At 44.1% G+C, this 23,249-nt stretch overlaps 1 protein-coding gene and 1 long non-coding RNA gene across 2 annotated transcripts in view; one reads left to right on the top strand and one right to left on the bottom strand.

Annotated features, from left to right (window-relative positions):
• Positions 1–1,564: 1,564 nt before the first annotated feature.
• LOC127612875 (uncharacterized) overlaps positions 1,565–23,249 on the bottom strand; it is a 70,310-nt gene continuing 48,625 nt past the window's right edge. Inside the window, exon 3 of the long non-coding RNA XR_007965988.1 lies at positions 1,565–1,735. This is a non-coding gene — a long non-coding RNA (uncharacterized LOC127612875). The remainder of the gene's footprint in view (positions 1,736–23,249) is intronic.
• On the top strand, positions 4,671–7,873 carry pou4f2 (POU class 4 homeobox 2). Its single transcript, XM_052083683.1, has 2 exons — positions 4,671–5,414; positions 5,617–7,873. Exons 1-2 carry the CDS (start codon positions 5,142–5,144, stop codon positions 6,616–6,618), a joined length of 1,275 nt encoding a protein of 424 aa, XP_051939643.1. The 5' UTR covers positions 4,671–5,141; the 3' UTR covers positions 6,619–7,873.

The raw sequence follows: 23,249 nt of genomic DNA, 5'->3' as shown, positions 1-23,249 counted from the left end.
CAAATAAATGTTTGCTGACTTGCTTTGCAAGGAGAGACAGAGTGGGGCCAAAATCTGTCCCGGGAATCTGAGGCAATGCGGACAATCCTTATATTGTGGCGGACATGCACGGACAACTTTTCGTCGATGGTGGTGGACCAAATTTCCCGATCCTAAGTGAAGAAAATGGCTTCCAGGGCTGAACTTTTGGGAAAACTTCTAAGCGCACTATCAATGTATACAAACCCTACAAAACAATTTAAGTGCATGTTGGAGACTGTGGAGCTATTAAAACATGAGCAAGAAAACTTGTTTTGGTTGGTTATTTAAATAGTGTTCATGTCACCGAGTAGACATGCGCGTTATTATATCGTAGAGTGACTTCCATATCTCACAAAGGCAATATGATGGTCACCAAAAGCAGAGAGTGTAAGAAAAGATTTTTTTTTGAGGGGATGGTGGGGGGGCAGAGAGTTTTTTATTTGAGTGTCCGTCGGGTATTATACGCTTTCATATTGATCCATACTACCTACAGCTATGTGACACTATTATGAGACTTGACCTTATCATCTGCTGCCCCAGCGGCCTGTGGGCACGCGGCGCAGATTCACCAGATTTCACCAGCAAATCCCCCCCGTTTCATTTCCAATGATGTGACCACACAAAAATAAATTTAAAAAAAACAAAGAAATAAAATGTTTCACATCATTCCCTTTCAAAATTTAAAATGTTCAACATGTTCAAATCATTCAAGCAATCAGTGTGACACTGAAGTGGCCTGTGCTAGCGGGAAATTTCGCTAGCCTCGACCCGTTTAACATTTTGTCCGAGAACGATGACTGTTGTTTACCGACCCAAAAACCAGAGAATTCACTACATACAGTGACAATACCAATTTTGCACCGTACGGTTGTAATTTTATAATTTGGCAAGCTAGCGGGCTAGGAATACGTGGGGGTCGGGTGTTTTTAAACCTATCATTCAATTCAAATGCATCTCATATAAAAATGACTTCAAACGTGTACCGAAATAAAAGTCTAACGATACCAAATGTTGAAATGCGTGTCTTAAAACGCGAAAGACAACTGAGCTGAACTTTAGCTGTGCGTCCTTCTCATACCACTAGAAGGAGCCAGAGCGCCGCAATTGGCAACGTTTACACCGATGTGAGAAAAAGATGCCAATTCAACGCCTACGCGTTCTTCCAACCGTGATTTGCAACGTCATTATGTCCGGCGACGTTTTCCACAATCCGTTCTTACTTTGGTCCAATGCATTTAAACAACACATTAAAGCCGTTTCCTGACCTCGCGCGCCGAGGTTGTGAGGAGGGAGGTGGGAAGCAGTCGGGAGACTTGATCCACTTCCCTTTCTCTCCCTCCCTCTTCCTTGGTGAGCCGAGCAAGCGGAGATTTGGTAATAAAAACAGCTGTCTCTGGTGGTCTCGTGTGTAATTGGGATTGTTAACATGGAGAGCTCCTGGGGGACGATGAGGACGGCGGCAGAGAGGGAGCGCGGAATAGCAGTCGGCGAACCTCTTTGTGCAAAGCATACAGCAGCAAGAGAGTGTAGAAGATACAAAAAAAAAAAAAAAAAGCAAACAAGTCACCTGAGTTGTCGGAGCCTTTGCTGCTTGCGCTCGCTCTGTTTTACTTTTATTTTCATACGCTGCATTTTTCCGCTGCCAGAGAGCCTTGAAGTCAGCGTTGTGTACTTTTCTTCTTCTTTCTCCGAGCTGAACTCCACCGAGGTTTAGCTTTAAAAAAAAAAAAAAAAAGGAAAAGTTTTTTAATGTGTGTGTGTGTGTGATTTTCTTTTTTTAAGCAAGGTAAGAGTGCACACATCGCAGTGAAAAAAAACAACAACTCTCAATTACTGTACATGTGTGACGGCGCCTCGCAGATGATCTGCACAGACGAGAAGGAACAATCGCATCGCATGTCGATGGGCTCGCCTTTCCAGGAGGCCTTCTTGGCATGATTTGAATTTAGTTTTAGCAAATCAGATAATTTCTTCTCTTTATCACTCCCCCACAATTTGTTAAAAAAAACAAAACATGAAAACATGTCACATCACAACATAATGTCAAAATAACCAACAACTAAAAGTATTAAGAAATGCTACGTTCTGCTCCCATTTCAAATAAATACGAGAATTCGGGTTGTTTTTGTCAAATCTAGCAAATTTCTCCTCACACTCGCGCTCTTAATCAAGCGGGAACAAGTTGAAGGAAAGAGCATTTTGCTGAGTCTTCACAATTCTCAACGTTGCTTTTACTTAGGTTTTCTTCCTGCTTAAATTGTCTTTGTGCACAAGATTGGTGCCTGCGTGGCTTTTATTTCAAGAAACTGTGAATCTGGCTGCTCTGATAAACAAGGACTTCTCAGTCTCGGGTGTTTGCGTGCTGTGGCGTGAAAAAGATGTCTTTGATTTGAGTTGCCGTCGACTCGAAGAATCCATTTTGCTTTACTAAAGACGGATTCTTTGAGAGTTTGCATTCGGATCGATTGTATTTTTATTCTCGAAATATGCAGTACATTTTACAAAAATACACTGCAGGGTATCAAGGGGTCTCGTCTCGAATTCTGTATTCATATGTAAATGGTAGAAAACAAAAACATCAAAAGCTTCTTTCCCCCAAGGTGCGGCAGTGGCCGCGGCCCCCCCCCAAGGCCACCACATAGCTCCGTCCCTGATCCGTTCCTTTGTATGGATGCAAAATTTTGTTCTCGTCACAAAAAAGTAAAGAAAAAGGGAATCACTTTTTCTATGAATCACTTAGTTTCTATTTTTTTTCTCCTCCTTTTTAAGACACCCCCCCCCCTCCCCAAAGAATGACTTTTTATGGGGTGCAAAATCCTGCTTAATCCTCTCGGGAAAGGCGCAAGCTGATGTGTTAGCCAAGACAAATCCTGTACAAGCGATATTATTTCCATAACAAGCGTTCATTACAAGATGAGGTGTTTTCAAGTCTGTTTTCTATGAATCCCTTTTTTTGTGTGCAAAATCCTTCAAAATCCTTTTGGGAATCGAGTGTTATGTATTATTCAAGACAATTCCTGCGCAAGCTTTATTATTATTTGGTGACACCTATAAACATGATCAAGTGTGTTTTGAAATCACATTTGTCCAAATGACTTGTGTGTGTGTGTGTGTGTGTGTATATATATATATATATATACAAATGGTCAATTTTTAAGCAATTAGTGTTGTAGTCATCATAACATTTATTTGTTCAAGAATGGTTTGTTTCTTTGACTCTTTTTTTTTTTTTTTGCTTCAAAATCCCACCAAATCCTTTCGGGAATTGTCTCAAAATAACCTGTTAGTCAAGAAAATAACACCCATTATTAGAAGATTTTGTTTTCAAGTCTGTTTTCTATTAATCTCCTGTTTTTCCAAGCAAAAACCTACAAAATCCCCTTGGGGTTGGACTCCATATTGGATGATTTATGATTTAAGACAAATTCCGTACAAGCCACGTTATTTCATAACACTTACATTACCAGAAGATGTATTGTTATTTGGGTGAAAAATTTGGGGTGATAAATATTTTTGAAATTTTGTGAAAATGCAAAACTTACATTTGTTTAGCAATTCGTCTGGCTCGGTGATATCATGCTCATGAAATGCTTTTTTTTTTGCAATTTTTTAAAAAAGTCATTTTTATTTTTGGAGTACAAAAACCTAAATAAATCTTTCTGTTGACACACAGGTACAATATGTAGTATTATTATTATTATTTATTTATTTATTTTACCAGCCCCACTTGCGGATGAAAATTTTATCCAGGGCGGTTTAGCAGCGTGAAATATGAATGTTTTCTTCAAAGTTTTGTCAGCGATGCAGGCATGTATATTACGCACGTACACGTGAGCAGACACTGATTGGAATGGCTTGACGTCTCTCCCGAGTTGGATCGATCGCCCCTTCCCAGGGTGGAGGGCTTGGCGCCTGCAGCGCCCCCTGTCTCACCGGGGGAGACGACACACACAAACACACTCTCACGTACACACTAAGCACATGTTGACGATTCCCAGAGATGGACTCGACCTGTCGGTATGCATGCATAAATGAAACCCACGAGCTGCCTGTTCATGATATCATTTAACGCAAAACAACGGGCTGTCGCATGTATATCTGTACTATTCATTTTTAAATATTACATTACAACTACTCCTAATAAAGTACATTTGATATGGCGCCAAGAGTATTTCAGATTTAAAAAGAAATAATAATAATTTGCCTATTTTGTCTTGCACTGCCAAATTATTTTTTAACATTGGTAGTTAAAAAAATACTTAATAGGTGTAATGTGGATTTTTTTGCTTGCTTATTGCATCTCTGGTGTGTAAATAAGAAGACTCAAGTCTAGTAATATTACAGTATTATTATAGTACAGATGTTTTTTTTTGTTTAGAAAAACAACATTTTCACATTACATGAAGATATATTAAAACGCTCATGTTGGACCACAACTTTATACCTCGGGTGTTGAAAAAGGCTGTAGCGGAAAATAGAGGCGCCGTTAAATTGCCGCGCGCATGCGCAGAGTCCCCCCCGCGGCGCCAACGATGCGGCGCCTAATGAAGAATAATAAATCATGAAAAAGGGGGAGCCGGAGCAGGTGTGAGTACGCCTTGCAAGCGCGCGCGCGCGTGTGTGTGTGTGTGATGGAAAGAGAGGGAGAGAAGGTGTGTGAGGGAGAGAAAGGGGGCGTGGACCGAAGAATCAGTCTGCCCTCCGCCTCAGAGCGTCGCCACTTGGGGTCCCAACAGCATTGGCATCGTGGCGGAGCCTCGGAAACCAACCTGGCCACCTGGAAAACTTTCTCTTCAGAAAAAAAACAAAACAAAGAAACTCGGCTAACTCTCATTTTTGCGGCTATTTTTTCGAAATTCTTTCCTCAACAAGGACTCATCCAAACAGGTTAATTTGTTTGGGGATTTTTTTTCTACGTATGGAAAAGTGACTCCTGTTCGATTTGAAAAAAAAACCCAGACGTGTGATAACTTTTTTCTTCCCCTGCATTGATTGAAATCCCAAGAAAGAAGAAGAAGAGGCGGAGTCGGAGTCATTTCCCCCCCAATTTTTTTTCTTTCTTTCTTTTTTTTTTGGTTAAAAAGGCGAGCAACGGCCGCTTGCTCGGACCCGCCGCCAACATGATGATGATGTCGCTGAGCAGCAAGCAGCCCTTCTCCGCCATGGCGCACGCCAGCCTGGCCGAAGCCAAGTACTCGTCGCTGCACTCGGTGGGCAACAACAACATCTCCACTTCTTCTTCGTCGTCGTCGTCTTCCGCCACCTCCAACGCGGTCTCCTCGTCGTCGTCGGCGTCCTCCTCTTCGGCGTCCTCCTGCGCCTCCTCCCGTCACAGCAGCATCATCAGCACCAGCTCGGAGGCGATGCGGCGCGCCTGCCTCCCAACGCCGCCGGTATGTAGATTCTCGCGGCGGAACGTTTAAAGTCGCGTTTCGCCCCCCTCCTCCCCGTAATGAATTTTTATGACCTTGTTTTTTTTCTTGTTTTTTTTTTTTGGGGGGGGGGGGGTGGATATGTTCTAAACTGCAATGGAAGAAGGGGGCTGCCAATTCCCAGCTGACAGCCGTCATGCGTGCGTTCCGTTTGCAATTGCAGAGCAATATATTCGGCGGCTTGGACGAGAGTCTGCTGGCCCGGGCTGAGGCGCTGGCCGCGGTGGACATCGTGACGCAGAGCAAGAGCCACCTGCACCACCACCACCCGCCGCCGCACCACAGCCCCTTCAAGCCGGACGCCACCTACCACACCATGAACGCGCTGCCGTGCACGTCGTCGTCGTCGTCTTCGTCCGCCTCCTCGGTGCCCATCTCGCACCCTTCCGCGCTGGGAGGCGGCGGCGGCGGCGCGGGCGGCCACGGCCACGGCCACGGCCACGGCCACCACCACCATCACCACCACCACCACCACCACCAGCAGCCGCACCAGGCTCTGGAGGGCGACCTCCTGGACCACATTACCCCGGGCCTGGCGCTGGGGGCCATGGCGGGCCCCGACGGCTCGGTGGTGTCCACGCCGGGCCACCCGGCGGCGCACATGGCGAGCATGAACCACATGCACCAGGCGGCGCTGAGCATGGCGCACGCCCACGGGCTGCCCCCGCACATGGGGATGAGCGACGTGGACGCGGACCCGCGCGACCTGGAGGCCTTTGCCGAGCGCTTCAAGCAGCGGCGCATCAAGCTGGGCGTGACGCAGGCCGACGTGGGCTCGGCGCTGGCCTCGCTCAAAATCCCCGGCGTGGGCTCGCTGAGCCAGAGCACCATCTGCAGGTTCGAGTCGCTGACCTTGTCGCACAACAACATGATCGCGCTCAAGCCCATCCTGCAGGCGTGGCTGGAGGAGGCCGAGAAGTCGCACCGCGAGAAGCTCAGCAAGCCCGAGCTTTTCAACGGCGCCGAGAAGAAGCGCAAGCGCACGTCCATCGCCGCGCCGGAGAAACGCTCGCTCGAGGCCTACTTCGCCATCCAGCCGCGGCCGTCGTCGGAGAAAATCGCCGCCATCGCCGAGAAGCTGGACCTCAAGAAAAACGTGGTGCGCGTCTGGTTTTGCAACCAGCGGCAGAAACAGAAACGGATGAAGTACTCGGCCTGCGTTTAAAGACCCTTTTCCATTAACCGGACGCTTTGTATCATAAGTTCCTATTGATGAAAAGACAACGGCGCGCGCGCGCGCACACAAACAGATGAAACAAGTTTCATTTTCGTTATTTGTGCATAAGAAGAGAGAGAGAGAAAAAACAAAACAAAAAAAAGACCGCGCGTGGGGGACGAGGAGCCCGTGGAGCGTGCAAGTAAGACTTGAAAATACTTCATTCCACCCAGTTTTGAATTTCACGAAAAGAAAAAAAAACAACAAAAAAAAAAGTGTGAATCGAACGGGACAGAACGTGGAGCAACTGAGAGCACTTGGGAGTCTTTGCAGGGTCCACGACAGATGTCATAACAATAACAAGAAGAACGATGACTGCCAAATATTCCTCTTTGTGAATATGCATCATTTACACCTTGGGTTGCTTGTCCAAACGTGCAATTTATTCGTATTCATTCCACTTGATTGAGAAAACTCATCAGGGATCGGCAGATTTGATGAAATCATTTCAAGTGTTTTGTTTTTACAAGCCAGCGTGGGCCCGCTGCTCCTTATGAACTATTTATGGAGTGAGGTCATGTTTACTTCATTACATATTTATTGGGATCCCCCCCCCCCCATCCCCGACACCATCACCCCCTTTTTTCCTCCATATTTGTTTTCCGAGCAAATTCACAAGTCCCCCCCCACACCCCCACCCCGATCATCTAAAGTGGTACAATCGATATAAATATATATATAGATATTATTTCCCCCTTTGCTATTTATTTATTTGTACCAATATATTCGTCGTTTTGCTTGTACCAATCACCTCGTTTGATGACTTTTGATTGATCGCTTCGTGGAAGCAGGAGACCGAAATGTAAATAATGTCAACGATTGCACATTTATTCTATTCGTGCAGGGTTTCTTTTTTTTTCCTCCTGTATTTGCGGTTTTAGCTGAAGTATTTTATGTTTGATGTATGTTGAATTACTTTGAACGAACAAAAACTCTGCGTTAAATTATTATCCCCCAACCCTTTATAATTTATTCATGGTATTTTATTTAACAATTGGAATGTGTCTTTCATTAAAGAACAAACTTTGCCATTTTCGAATGTGGTAACAAAAAAAAACCATCCAGACATGCTAATGTTATTTTATATTTATTAATTCGTCTGTTTATTTATTGATAAGGTAGGAGGGGAAACCGCTTTGACACAGCAATGTGTGCATGCACAACTCCGAATACCAAGGAAATAAATACAGAATTGGGCTCCCTATCAGACGCTACCATTTTTGTTTTTAAAATGCAGCTTGGATGAAGATATTTATTTCTTTGTGTCACGTGACTGGCGGCCGACCCATGCAGAGCTTATGCTTTACCTGAGAGCAAATGCTAATATTCTATTAGAGGCTTAATCAGGGGCTCTACGGAGGCCCAGAAGGCTCCCTGGAGTGGTTGGGTCTGCTAGGGGGGGGGGGGGGGGGGTTCGCCAGATGTCAGCCCGCCAGAAAAACAGCTCGCCTGCCAATGAGAGACCCCCCCCCCTCCCCCAAACCACCTTTCTGTCTTTAAATCCACCCTTCCGAGGGATCAACATGAAGATTATGGAGGAGTTTCAACGTACAAGGAGAGCGACTAAGTAGCCACGACGAGCGCTTTTGCAACCATATTTGGCACCCTGATCACGTGACCTCAATGGCGGGAAGGGTGTCGATATTAGAAAAGAAGCCATTTTGAAGGCCGCTTCAGGCCAGAACATTAGGGACACATGCAGAAGCAAAACAGCGATTTGTCGATTTTCTTTTTTTTTTCTGGGCCCATTTTAAAAGGACATTCTTTTTCTATTTATGATGCACACATGCCAGCTACAACATTCAGCACATTCTCTTTTTGTATATATGAATACACACACACACGCACACACACGCACACACACACACACGTCCACATGACACTCGGTTAACCTAACATCTAATTTACGAATTTAAATTCATTCAAGGTATATTTTGGAAATACAATATATTTACTTTATATTGAACGACCGTATGCATGATACACACTAATTTGCATATCAGTGTCACGTTTATTTTAACAGAAAAAAATAGAGACGTCTGAAATGCATTTTCGGTAAAAAGCATATGTAGTGCCATATTCTTGACTTGTACTTGAAATGAATTTGGCACTTACGGCCATGGGGCTAACATTATATGATAGATTCATAATTCTAGCTACACCTGCATTTAATTTGTAATTTGGACGAATCCATCTCCTGAATGGGGCAGAACTGGAAACACTCACGATCGAATCGAAAAAGGGCGTTTCAAACCGCTATCCAATGAAAATGTTTTAAGATTTAAAATGCTTCGTGAAATATAGTCAACACAATCAAAATTGCCAAGCAAATAGACATGATTTTCATTGCAAAGTGACTTTTTTGGGGTTTACGTTTGCAACGGTACACACCGAGAGCTGTTTCCGAATATTTCATCTTTCATGGTCACCAAATGATCATCATTGCAAAGTCAAAAGTAGACACGGCGTTTGGTTTGGCTTCATATTTGAGAAACGCATCGAGCGATGTCATCAACAAGCTCTTTGTTAAACAGACAGACATCAATTAAAAGATGCTACTGATAACACACACACACACACACACACACACACACACACTGCTCCCCCCTTTCCCGAAACGATCCATTCACTTAATACGCTAATAAGGGCGGAATTATTAAATTACACATGGAATTATGAAAAGAAGATCATTATGAAGCGCCACTTAAGGAGTCATTAGCTGCTGCGGTTAATTACTGCTGGTCAGGGAGGGCCGTGGAGAGTACGTGTGTGAGTGTGTGTGTGCGCGCGCGCTTGTGAAAGAGGGTCGCATCGGGACGTGAAATTAACAATGATGACAAGCTGCACGGTTGATGGTTCGAGCCCACGTGAGGGGCGGGAATGTTGTCTCTCTCTCTCACACACACATACACGCACACACACACACACACACACGCGCGCGCGCACACGCACGCACACACACGCACACACAAAAGCCAGCACTCCATCTTTCTCTCATTGGAGCAGAAGTATTTGGATAGATTTTTTTTGCAGCCGTCACACACCACCACATATTTTTTATTGACTTGTTTTGAACAAACTACTCAATATTAAGAATTGTGTCGACAACCTGCTTTAATTCATGACCTTCCACACGAATGACTTTTAGCATTTAGCAGTGACATGCAGACATTTTTTTGTAGCAGTGCACCTCCATTTACAGTCTTTTAAAATGCATCCTTTACGGCAAAACAATCAATTACATACATGCATGTTGAAGAAAGCAGAGTGAAATCGTTATGCTGTTTTATTGCCTAAAATGTAACCATAGCTGCAAAAAGAAGACTCAAACAACGGTATTAGTTCAAATACATTTTAACGTCTCAGTATGACCCCCCCCCCCACACACACACAGGTAAAAAGGCCTGATGAAGGGGGAACAAAATCCAATAAGCGAGTTCATTTAGACGCATGCGCACATCGCGCACGTATGTAGCTTACGTCGAACACGTACAAACAGGAAATAAAAATATACCACAAAGGGCAGCAGCCATGTTTCTCTTGGTCATAATTGTACACTTTATTTTGCTTTTTTCGATGCGTATTTTATTTATTTGACTCTTTAGGCCACAATATACCCCCTTTCTCTCTCCCTTTCCCACTCTGTCTCTCACACGCTCTCACACGCACACACAGAGGGGCTAGTGATGAAATTTTAATGACGCCTGGGACTGTTGGAGCTCCGCCTGGGGACCCTCGAGTGGAATATTTTAACTGTACATTTACGCCAAGTGTCGGCCTTTCAAAAATAAGAGATGTCGCACGAATTAGACGTCACCGTAAACTCACGCTCACAGTCACACGCAAACTTGATCTGTCAACGTAAATATATGGCCGCCGTAGTTATTATGATTTTTTGTGTGATGGAACATTAATAACAGAGTCAATTTTAGTATCCGTTAGTATTTTAAGTGTTTTTCCCCGACACATACGAACGAATCGGTGATGAAATTGTTAAAAAAAATATGGACGGAGAAGAAAAAGAAAGGGGTGAATGCGTGCCAGCATCAATAGGCAGGCGTCCTCACGACCGCTAAAAATAATAGTTTTACTATGTTAAGAGAAGTTATTATTTCGTAAAAGCACGTGTTTATTTTTTACTATCATAATTTAAAATATAAATCCTACATCTAGCGCATTTCCAAAAAGAAGCCAGGAATTATTTTTGGACATTTTCGCTAATGTTTTGAACGAACAATTTAAATAAAGTATTCACAGTTTATTTCAATTATCAATTCCCCAAAACATTTCTTAAAAAAACAACAACAACAGCGTATGTGACCACCTGCTCACACATGCGCAGAACAGACTTGACGCCCCCATTAAACATTAATGACTTCAATGCTTTTAAACACATGAAATAAATCAAACGTGGAAGACTACACTCATAAAAAAATATATATATAGAAAAATAGAGAAAATAGGTGAAACTGTTATAATAATTATTAAATTGTTGGAAATGAGCTGAGTCTTCATAAACAGCCGAAGTGAGATTTAAGGTTGGAGAAAAGCAGTGAGGTTGCAGGTGACAAAAAATAAAATATAATAAAATAAGATAAAAATCGAACTGGGGCGTGTCGAGTTTTTAATCATGCTTTTGTTTTGGTCGGCTCACATCGTAACGTTGACGGCATTGCACTTAATTTAGCGGCTAATCGTGCTAGCCTAGCACGTCAAAGCAGGCGCCCTGACAGCAACATGGCTGATGCGCTGGGTCAGGCGGGGTCGCCTTGCGATCTCACCCACAATAAAGATGGCGTCAAAACGCCCCCCTTGACGATCCGAAATTTAACCACCAAGCGGTCTCATACTGGCTATGTTCTCTGGCTAAGGCGTGCGAAATGTGTCTGTGTGTGCGTGTATTAAGGGTGACCTGGACAGGCGGTTCCATTGCCGAGCTATTAATGATCACTACAGTGAGTGCTGTGTTCACTCTCTTTCTCACACACGCGCGCGCGCACGCACGCACACACACGCACACACACACACAGTTTATACAGAGAAGGGTCATTTACATAAAGTCCTTAAGGCAAATAACTGTTGGGGGCTCTAATTTATATCTGATCGAAAATTAGCCGTCATTATGCGCGCCATTAGCTGTGTCTTTAATGTGCTTCTAAGTGCCATTTGTCAAGCGGCTTGTTAATATCCTTCAAGTCTTTACAGTTGAGAGCTCATTAAAAAGGCTACGGTGCTCCCATCACCAAGCCGTTTCATAAGAGGGAAAAAAATGACATCACAGGGGAGAGGACAATGTGTTTTAAAGGGGTTGTTGTTTAACTTTGTTCCGGAAAAGTCAGAGATACCTTGCAAATAAAGGAGCCAAGATACAATTAAAGCAAAATGTGCTGCAATACAGATGAAGCTAAATAGTTGGTTCAAAAATCGAGTAAAATGCAACTTGAGCAGAAATAGGCAACCAAATTTGGTCTGAAAATGAGCAGAAATTTAATTAAAGCAAAATAGTTTGTCCAAAAATGGACAAAGCACAACTGTGGTCACGTAAAGTCACCAGAGAGGGTCCAAAAATGGGCTTGTACCCATTAAAGTAAAAACATTTCATCATAAAACACACAAAAATGCAATTAAAGAAGCCCCAAATAAAATACTTTGTCATTAAAATGGGCCTAAATTCAATTGACATAAAATATTTAATCAAAAGGAATGCAACTTAAGCAACGTGGAAAGACAATTTGGTTGATAATGGGGCGCCTGGCTTGTCCACAAAAAAAAAAAGTCAGAAAGAACAGACTAGGTCATAGTGATAGGGTCAAAGCAGCTGACAATTTTGTGAGTGGACAGTTGACTTGAAACCAACAATACGGCTCAGTTATTCCATACCGAGCTTTAATTGTTTCATTTCTAACATAATGCCGGCGTTTCCTTTCTTAAAAAGATGCACATGAAGGTTCATTACCAAGCTAGGCTGTCCTTTCCACGTCTTTGGTTTTGACGCTTTGTTATTGGTTACAACTCCTGCATCCTTAGAACCCACTTCCCTCGCCCCCGCCACCCCCCCATCCCCAACTCCATTTTACACCTCCCCCCTTGACTCGCCTCCCCCTGATGTAACAGCACCCTCCAGGCCAAAGCAATAAAGGGAGTAATTAGAATGCTAAAGACAGATGTAAATAAAGGGAATGAGACAGTGGTGAGGGATGAGGCGTCGAGGTCACAGACTCGCGTACTCTCATCATCAAAAATGAAAAAAAAAGGAAAAAAAAAAGCCCTGCAGCTAATACGAGACACACACATGCAAATACACACGTGCACGCACGCTTCATTGAGGTTCAACCCATCTATCAAATTACATAACGCCCAATACGCGACGTGCTTTTTGTGACGATGGGTGATCCTGCCACCACAAGTAGTTTTCTCTGCCCCCATGACTCGGAGGCTCGGCTGGACGAAGATCCACCATTTCCAAGCCGGACTACCAAAGAACGTTCCAAGGATTCAAGACATCCAGTGCCAGATGAAGCAAAGCAGCCCCACGATTTAAGAGCCTCTTCCATGCTTTTCAGCAAGCTCCGAAATTATTTATTCCAGAATGCCTTGACAGTACTGAACGTTCCTTGCAAGCTGAAAAGACTCAAGACATCCAGTGCCAGGTAAAGCAAAGCAGCCCCAGAACACAATGTGTCTCCAACAATTGAGGTCAGTGATCTTAATTTCTGTCAGATTTCCATTAAAATGATGAGACTGATCTCCACATGGCGAACGTCTTCAACTTGCAGAAGCAGAGCACAGAATGCGGGGGAAAATGGTGCACTGTACAATTATTTTCACTCTTGGACGCAGCACTTCATACTCGACACAGTGTGTATGTAGCAGATGGACAGATAACCAAACAAGAATAACCCACAGCTTTGATGAGCAATCATGTATGTGCTTGGCTGTACAGTGTCCTTGAGTGTTGTGAAAGGCGCTTACAAATGTGATGTATTATTATTATTATTATTATTATTATCAGAAGAAACAACACAGTGCAACTCTTACTTCAATGTTTTACTCTCAATCGCTAAAACGCAGGGAAGAGTCTACGTGCGTGTGTGTGCGCGCGCGCGTGTGTGTATGTGTAGACGTCACATAAATATCAAACTCTTGAGATTACACACGCAGCGAGACAGAGTGCGGGAGAGCGATAGATGGGGAAGAGATCTGGGGCTAATTAAAATATTAGCATGATTAAAAATACATCAACGACGAGCGCGCGGTCACATTTAACAAGGCGGGACGCTCGTAAACGTCTCGGCTCCTCCTCATGACATCAGCTGCGGAGGTCGTCACGCTGGGCTTTGAAGGATGATGACGCGATCAAAAAGCAGCAAACGGTGTTGATCAAGTGGTGTCGGCACCTATGCTACGCTACCACGACATATGAAGTGTGCTGGCTGGTCCACCTAATTAGAAAAGATGCTAAAAGTAGATCTGACATAGTCAAGAGTGAGTTGAAAATTCAACTGTTGTAATAATTAAATCATTAAATATAATTACAACTAATTGTAATTAATCGACTTTATTTTAGCATTAACCTAAATTTATTGTAAAAGACATACATTTATTGCTTGTGTTTGTGAGAAAAAAAAAACATGGCATGATGATCCTGAAAAAAAAAATTGCATCGCAAAATTGAGGGGAAGAAAAAAAAATACATTCTTTCTCAAAAACGCGCATCCGTCGCTTGAAACAGCCCAAAACGTGCTAGAACGATGCACAGCTAATGTTTCATATTGAGGTTTTGCCAGTGAAGGCTACCTTTCTTTTATTCAGGAAGTGCAAGATGGACCACGTATGGCGAGTACGTGTACGCTGATGTAAACGTAACCAAGCGTCACCTGATACACCTGCATAAATATCTTCTCTATCTGTGCCTTTGGTGAAGGTTGATTGCCGCGGTTATATATCAGCTCGGCCGGCTCGGGGCTATTATTGCCTGTGATGAAGACGAGTGGCGTCGACCTGCAAAGTAAAAAAGAAGAAAAAAGTCGCGTGATTCAATGCTAACATAAAGAAGTGTTAATGACTGTCACAGGCCTTAGTTTTAGATGGCTCTCCTTACGCTTAGATTCTCATGCGCCGTTTTTTGTGTGTGTGTTGGAGCGTGGAAAAATGACGGATCTGTTCATAAGGGCCTCTTGTTCGATCACGCTCCAGTGTCATGTTGCAGCACCGATTTGTGATGACAACTATAGCATAGCATCAATAGCAACCCGATTGCCAATTTTTGTGGTCGTGGACCAGCCAGGACACCTCACATGTCGTATTAGCACTCACACTATTAGCAGCAGCATGAAATTGGACCGCAAGATAACTTTTAAGATTCAAAGACATGTTGATGCCATGCCGCACAGGCTTTGCCGTTGCTTGAATAACCGACTTCAGTGGTCGTGGACCAAAAACATGCTTGAGAATTAACTTAAAATGTGAAACTAAACTTTAAAATTCCATTGTATTACGCACGTTCACAAAAAAATAACATTGATATACAGATTCAAAATTTGCCATCGCACCTCAAAGGTTGCATTAGCGCGAGTGTAGGATCTTATACTGCTGCTCATGGTACATTCAGAAGACTTGACATCTTGTTGCTGCTTGATTTTTGGTTAGTTTGTTAGCTGCCAGATTAGCTCGTATGCTAGCAAACGTGCTAAAACTAATTAACTCACTAATAGCTAACTGACTCACTTACTATAGTTAACCATAGTTCACTGTAGCTAGTTTGCTAACTGGTTGTTTGATATGCATTGATATTCAACACAGTCAAGCTGCTAAGCTAATTGTAAGGATCAAGTCAAAAATATGTAATTCTCAGGAGGTTTGCTTGAGCTTCGGACCACATCATTGTTGGTAAACAAACATCTTTATGTCAAGTTGGGACATGGTGCGTAAGCACTAGCTTAAGAGGTAAAATGCAATTTAGAGTACTGAATATTCAAACACTGACTTGACATCTTTAGCTTCTGACCTGGTGTTGTGGCTCATTTGTAACATTTCATTTCGCTTTAGGTGAAGTGTTAGTTTGAAAATTTTCTTGTTGGTTATTATTGATTAGCGTTTACAGCATCCAGTTTAGTTGGTCAAGAGGATTAGCAGATTTGTGTTAGCACTGGCTTAGGTGTTAATAATATGGACTGCATGCATTGACGTAATTTCTTGAGTGTTTGGTCATGTTTTTGCTTTGTTTTTGTTTTTTGTAAGCAGGTTGGCTCGTCAGATGGTCATACTAAATAAAAGTAAACAAAACAAGCAAATAAATGATTGCATTACCTGATGTTTGAATAATTTACTTTTTTCAGTTGAGAGAGGGCAGTGGGTCTTTGGTCGTCAACCTTTGCATATCCTCATGAACTTGCACAAACACGCTAATCTCAAGTTGAAGTCATTGTCATTTGTATTCCTTTGGGCAGGAAAGCCCAATAGCAGCACATTTGATTGGAGTATCCTCTCAACCCCACCTCCAACACACGCACTCCCATCCAGTATACATTATTCACAATGGTGGGGTGGATGACTTTGGGCTTCGAACCACCTGCTGGCTTTTATTAGCTAATTAATGGTGATTTATCAGAGCTGCTAAATTGAGCGGAGCCGCTTTGCCTTCAGGTGTGCATGAACGGCATGTGAATTCAGATTGGGGAAATAAAAGGAGGGTGTATATTTGATGGGCAGTTTGTTCAGACAAAAGTGTCCCTGGTTCTCAAAAATCCAAACTAGAAGAAGATCTGCTGAATTGACAAACAGGGGATGAGCAAATTAATCAGCATAAGGAAAACAGAAATGAAGCAAAAGTGGATTTGGAATGGGGAGGATGGGATGAGACAGAGCTGGACAGGAAAAGAAAAGACAAGCGGGACAGGGGAAGACTGGAAAGAATGGGACATGACAAGATGGGACGGGGGCAGGATGAATAGGTAAGGACAGGATGAAACCAGATAGGACAGGATAAGGCAGAAAAAAGACCGGACATGACAGGACAGGACTGAGTAAGACAGCATTACATAGGAAAACGGGTGACTGAAAAGCCAGGACAGGAAAGTATGCAACAGGACAGCATAGGGTTGAATTGGGTAAGATAGGATAAAACCAGGCATGAAGAGAAGGGACAACGGGAGAGAGGACAGGAAAGGATCACATAAACAGATAAAAGAGGTTGGAATTGGGATATGGAATATATAAAGGTATATTTAAGGACAGGAAAAGACAACAAAAGAACACAACAGGACATGACAAGATAGGACAGGACATAACCTGTGATGATGTAATGCTATGCAGTACCAATCAACCAGAGTAAATCTCAAATCTTGGCACATTGTAAATCTGTCAGCGTGCAGTATGATTGACAGTCCCATAACCTTCCCTATTTACAAATGTTCCTAAATGTAAAATCACCCGCAACCCAAAGACTTCATTGTCAACGAGACACCCTGTGCAAGACTGCGCGAGGCATCACAGGGCAATGCGTGCACCCGAGGGAGTCAGAGAAAGAAATAAAAAACTGCGTCTCAAAGCAGGTAAGCCCTGGCAGGCAAAAATGTCAGCGTGGCGTCATTAAGGCATCTCTGCAAAACCGGGGGAACACGAAAGCGGGTTAAGAAGTCTCTGGTGGTCTTTTTTGCCGATATCTTTTCATCCCAGCTCAACTAAGAATTCAAAACGGGGGGTAAACGGCAGAATCACACGCTGCCTCCAGCGATGCGCGCCTTGAAAAGAGAGTTTGTTGTGCGAGGTGACGTGTTTGCTCAGCGGGGATTGGATGCATCGAAGCTTTAATGGCAGAACACAACACAGGTGTTCTCGTACCTAAGTGAAGACGACTGTGTATTTGTCACCTGCAATTGCGGAAAAACAAGACTGGGCAAGACAGGATAGGACGAGAGAGGGGGTGGGGAAAGGACAAGAAATGGCAGGACAGGACAGAATAGGACACGATAGCATCCGTGCTAGGCTCACGGCTAATTTAGCTGCACAACTTTAATCTTTGGTATATTTAGCAGCATAAAACGCTCTCGTTCTTGATCAATGTTTTTATTTTTTTATTTTTTTACTAGCACTGTGACATTCATCTTGTCTTATTAGTAGTTAAAATAGGCTTAAGGGATCTTTACTCCTTGTGCCTGGGAGGCGGCTCTCGACAGATCAAGACCATTTATTTGCACACAAGTACAGTACATTCTACTGTCATAAATTTGCTCACGACACCGGAGGTCAGTGTGGATCTTCTGTTGAGAGGCGAAAATCTCAGGATTTGGACAATATCGAGTTAAACAATGGCTCAGAACGATTACTCGCTGTGGATGAATTTTGGAATCAATTCATTAGCGATTACATTTCACAGCTCGATTTCTTACCCTTAGTTTGTGCCCCGTGTTGATCGTATTCACTCGACACGGCTTTGAGAGTCAATCAGGACGTCTGTCAAGCTGTCGCATCAAAAGCCTCGCATGCCTCTGTGATTCTGACACTGACCCACAGAGGTCACAGTTTGAGTGTTTGCGTGGGGTGGGGTTGAACATACCATCGGTGTCCCCCTACCCCACCCATTAATGAAGAAGAGATGGGGGGGGGGTGAAAAAAAGGCCCTGAACTACACACGTGTGAACTGAAAATTCTGTCAAGGTGCGATGGTAAAAAAATGGAAATAAGCGCCTTGCTCCGTGCCATTATTTCATTTGACGACCATGGGAAATGCTCGGGGGACGTCGGGGCAATGAGTTGAGAGTCGGCTGAATTAATGTTGTAATTCTTTATCAAGATGAGCCGCGGCATTACCTTGAACCGGGCGCCTTCGCTTTATGCAAAACGCTTCCCGAGCCCTGCTTATTTTAATGATGGTCCTAATTTGTTGGCTCACTCTAAATTATTAATCTCTTTTATATTCACGCCGTTATTACGCGTCATATATCTATGGGAGAGTGGGGGGAATTTAATAGTAGATACTGGACCTTAGGAAAAAAGGGGGTGGAGAAAAAAAGGGGGGAGGCAGTGCAGGAATGCTATGAAATATTAATAATGAGCTAAATATTTACCTTGGCACCTGGTAGACCACGCGGAAATGGCAACAACACTTACTTTATCATTTTTATAAGGGAATGATTTTGAGTATTTTTGGGAGGTTGATTGAAAAAAGCAATGGGGGAGGGTAGAAATCACAGAAATAAAATGGGAGCGGGGGAAAAAAATGATACAACGATGATTGCCGTCAACACAAAAGGGCAATAGCAGTGATGACCAGGTGTGAAATTCAGACCCCAGCATTGTGGAATCCCCTTCCACAAAGATGCCGTGGCCACTTTTTACAGCTCTGACGTCACCGCCAGGTCACCTTAGCACCCCCGCGTTCCGCATTGTTGCCATTCACGCAGAACAGCGACTTGGAAAAAAGGCGGAAAATAGCCAACTTTGAACGGCGGCATTAGAGGGCGGCTTAAGCCGCTGTCCATCAATCTACCACCACTGAACCATCTGTCAAGCTCGCCCCCTCCCACCCCACTCATACCACCCAGGGGTGCACCCCCTCAACCAGCAGACAGAAGGGGCCTGAGGTGCTAACCTCAACTTAAGCGGCGCAAAGCTAAGTGATGTAGCACTTGCGAGGAATAACTTTCTCATGCTTTTATTTGTAAAAAAATTTTTTTTTTTAATGTGTGACTAGCTGATGGTTTGAGGTGTTATCTGGACATATTTGTGTTTGCCCAATAAAAGGTGTGCTACTGCGCTCCACACGCTGCACAATTCAATTAATGTTCCACCACAATCTATTCATTGGAGGCGCCCGCTGAGGAAGCCAGTGGGAGTGTATTGATTGGACTGTGTCATATGTGCAGGCGAGAGAGCAGAGGGGCGCCTAATGGAGTGAAATAAAGGTGGTGGGAAAGGGCTGTAATGAGGGTCCACCCCCTACAGGCAGAGGGGGGGGGGGGGAAAAAAACATACCGACTGTAAAAAGACGGCGTTTTTACACATTTTTTCCGGGTCGCTGTTCTGTGTAAACCAGGGCGGTCCCAAACCGTTTTCTCACAGAAGTAAAAAAAAACAGAAGGATACAACCGCCCCATTTCACATTCTCAGACTTGAACTTATTCAACCAATGCATCAAAGAAAGTATTGGAAATAATAATAATAATAATACAATCACGGTCTATGAAATGTAGTATTCTAATTTAAGTAAGGCTTTCAGCATACAAGAGATGCTGCAAGACTGAAGACTGAAGCCAGTATGATGACGCCGGGATCAAAACGACCATCACATAGCCAAACCCAGAAAACAGGAGAGCCGTCACAGTGACGTGAGCCACTCTGTGCTGTGATGTCGTTTTCAATCCAGAGACAAAATGGCTGATGTGATCTCATTTTCAGTCCACAGGCAAAATGGCCGCCCATCTTTGGCCAAAAGTAAGTCAATCTGATGAAAAATCCACAGCGACCCAGCGATTAGGTTGGGAAAAATAGCATTTTGTTTGATTCATGCACTTTAATAACTGTTGGATCAAAAATAACCCAAATTGGCAGTGTCTGCTTTTTGGGTTGTTCATTTAACCCCAAAATTTGAGTATAACTTATAATATAATATATTATATATAATATATATTATTATTATATAAATAATATATATTATTTATATAATAATAATATAAAATTAAAAAAAATAAAAAATCCTCATCTCACCCCTCGGGTGGTGTCCGTCCCTCATTCAGCTTGGGTCCTCTACCAGAGGCCAGGAAGCTTGAGGGTTCTGCGCAGTATCCTTGCTGTTCCCAGCACTGCACATTTCTGGACTGAGATGTCCGATGTTGTTCCAGGGATCTGTTGCAACCACTCATCTAGTTTGGGGGTCACTGCCCCGAGTGCTCCGACCACCACAGGCACGACTGTCACCTTTACCTTCCAGGCTCTCTCCAGCTCCTCTCTGAGCCCTTGGTATTTCTCGAGTTTCTCATGTTCCTTCTTCCTGATGTTTCCATCACTTGGGACCGCTACATCCACTACAACGGCTTTCCTCTGCCCTTTATCTATGATCACGATATCTGGTTGGTTCGCCATTACCATCTTGTCAGTCTGGATCTGGAAGTCCCACAGGATCTTCGCTCTGTCATTCTCCACCACCTTCGGAGGTGTTTCCCATTTTGACCTTGGGGTTTCCAGTCCATACTCCGCACAGATGTTTCGGTAGACTATGCCAGCAACCTGGTTATGGCGTTCCATGTAGGCTTTCCCTGCCAGCATCTTACACCCTGCAGTTATGTGTTGGATCGTCTCAGGTGCCTCTTTGCACAACCTACACCTTGGGTCTTGTCTGGTGTGGTATATCTGGGCCTCGATGGCTCTGGTGCTCAAGGCCTGTTCCTGAGCAGCCAGGATGAGTGCCTCTGTGCTGTCCTTCAGGCCAGCCCTCTCTAGCCACTGATAGGCCTTCTTGAGATCAGCCACTTCAGTTATGGTCCGGTGGTACATCCCGTGTAGGGGCTTGTCCTCCCATGATGGTCCCTCTTCCAGCACCTCATCTTCTGTTCCCCATTGTCTGAGACATTCTCTGAGTACGTCATCCGTTGGAGCCTTCTCCTTGATGTATTCATGGAGCTTGGATGTTTCATCCTGGACAGTGGCTCTCACACTCACTAGTCCCCGGCCTCCTTCCTTTCGGCTTGCGTACAGTCTCAGGGTGCTGGATTTGGGATGGAACCCTCCATGCATGGTTAGGAGCTTTCGGGTCTTAACGTCCGTGGTCTGAATCTCTTCCTTTGGCCACCTTATTATTCCTGCAGGGTATCTGATCACTGGCAGGGCATAGCTGTTTATTGCCCGGGTCTTATTCTTGCCATTGAGCTGGCTTCTTAGGACTTGCCTCACTCGCTGGAGGTATTTGGCCATAGCCGCTTTCCTTTTTGCCAGTTCGAGGTTGCCATTGGCTTGTGGTATACCAAGGTACTTGTAGCTGTCCTCAATGTCTGCTATTGTTCCTTCTGGGAGTGAGACCCCTTCAGTGCGGACTACCTTTCCTCTCTGAGTCACCATCCGACTACATTTCTCAAGCCCTATATATATATATATATATATATATATATATATATTAAACAAATCTGAATAACCCATAAAACATTGAGTTGGTCTCTTTTTTGATTGTGGATTTATTTATTTAATAGATTTTTGGACCCAACTGTTTTTAGCGAAAAGGTCGGCATTGTCAGGATGAGATGGGATGTTATTTAAGTAAGCGTATGCCAGAAAGGCCGCAATTATGACGTTTAAATCTGCGGGAAATCAACGACAAATAAATCTCAGACCTGCTATTACGGCTCGGATGTAGCAAACGGATGGGTTCAATGCTATTTTCTACACCACACCAGACACTCGTGATGACATGACTTCATCACCTGCTTGCGTCACGCAGTGACGTGAAATAGCTACAAAGATGCTTCGGACTGATTTGCAGTCTTTTGCGCTCGCTGCGGTTCAGGTTTTCATGGCCTTTGCCTTATTTCTCGGTCGCCTTCGAGCACGTGGCACGGAGGCCGTAATGATGCCACCATCAAAGCGCAGCTTGGCTGCCAATCATCCCGTCAACCGTTAAAGGGCGAGGGGGGGGGGGGGGTACATGAGTTACAACTCTCGAGTGTCAGCTAATGACTTGTAGTCCAAACCGGCAAATTCCAGAGACTCTCAGGTGGCTTCGTCTTCCTCCTCAGCCCGTGCAGGCTCTGCCAAGATGATGAAAAGCGGGAGATAAAATAAACTGACACTTGCAACTCCTCGCGAGGAGCCGACAGCACTCCAGCATCGACTGAGACCCCGCAAACCCCCCAGTAGTCCCCACACCCTCCCCCACCCATTTTCCTTTTGTCCTCTCAACGCACAGCACTGTGGAGTAGAGACCTGTTTTTAGTGTCTCTTCCACGCAAAAGTGCAACCATCCGCTATTGCCTTCGGACAATGAACTTTTGCGGACGGTGTGAAAGGGGCTTACGCTACGCCCCTTTTCAGAGAGCCATCAAAATTGGGGCATCAGTGCCAAAAGACCCAGCCATCATCTCCCGATGCCCAAAACGCAGCAAAGATGGGATAACACTACCCTGCCCCACAAGAAGAGAATAGATTGTTGTCACATGGATGAAACAGACACTTACTGTACTTGCCAGAAATTCCTGCAACTTCTTCAATCCTTTTCTGTCTGACTTTAGGCAGGCTCCCGAACCAGTTTTCAAAAATGTTGCCATATTTTCTCGGCTCGATGACTTCCTAGAATGCCATGTTACGTTAAGTCCAACCGAGATGTCCAAAATGTTGTCTTTCGAGCACATAATGGAGGCAAAGTAGCCACCTTTGAAGGGCGCCAAGGAAAGAGCAGCGGTGACTTTTTCGGATCACTGACCGTGTCGCTTCCACTCGAGGCACAACACTGAAGTGCGTGATGTACGCTAGCGTCGTGCAACTGTGCACGACATCAGGACACAAAATAACAGCTTATCCCCCCCCCCAAAAAAAGTCCACTTTGTTGACTGTCATGGAATGAAATTCATTTGCAAAATATGGATGTTACACAC

The sequence above is a fragment of the Hippocampus zosterae genome, chromosome 13, assembly GCF_025434085.1.
Source record: "Hippocampus zosterae strain Florida chromosome 13, ASM2543408v3, whole genome shotgun sequence".
Taxonomy (NCBI): Eukaryota; Metazoa; Chordata; class Actinopteri; order Syngnathiformes; family Syngnathidae; genus Hippocampus; species Hippocampus zosterae.
This window is presented reverse-complemented; position numbering and strand designations above follow the sequence as displayed.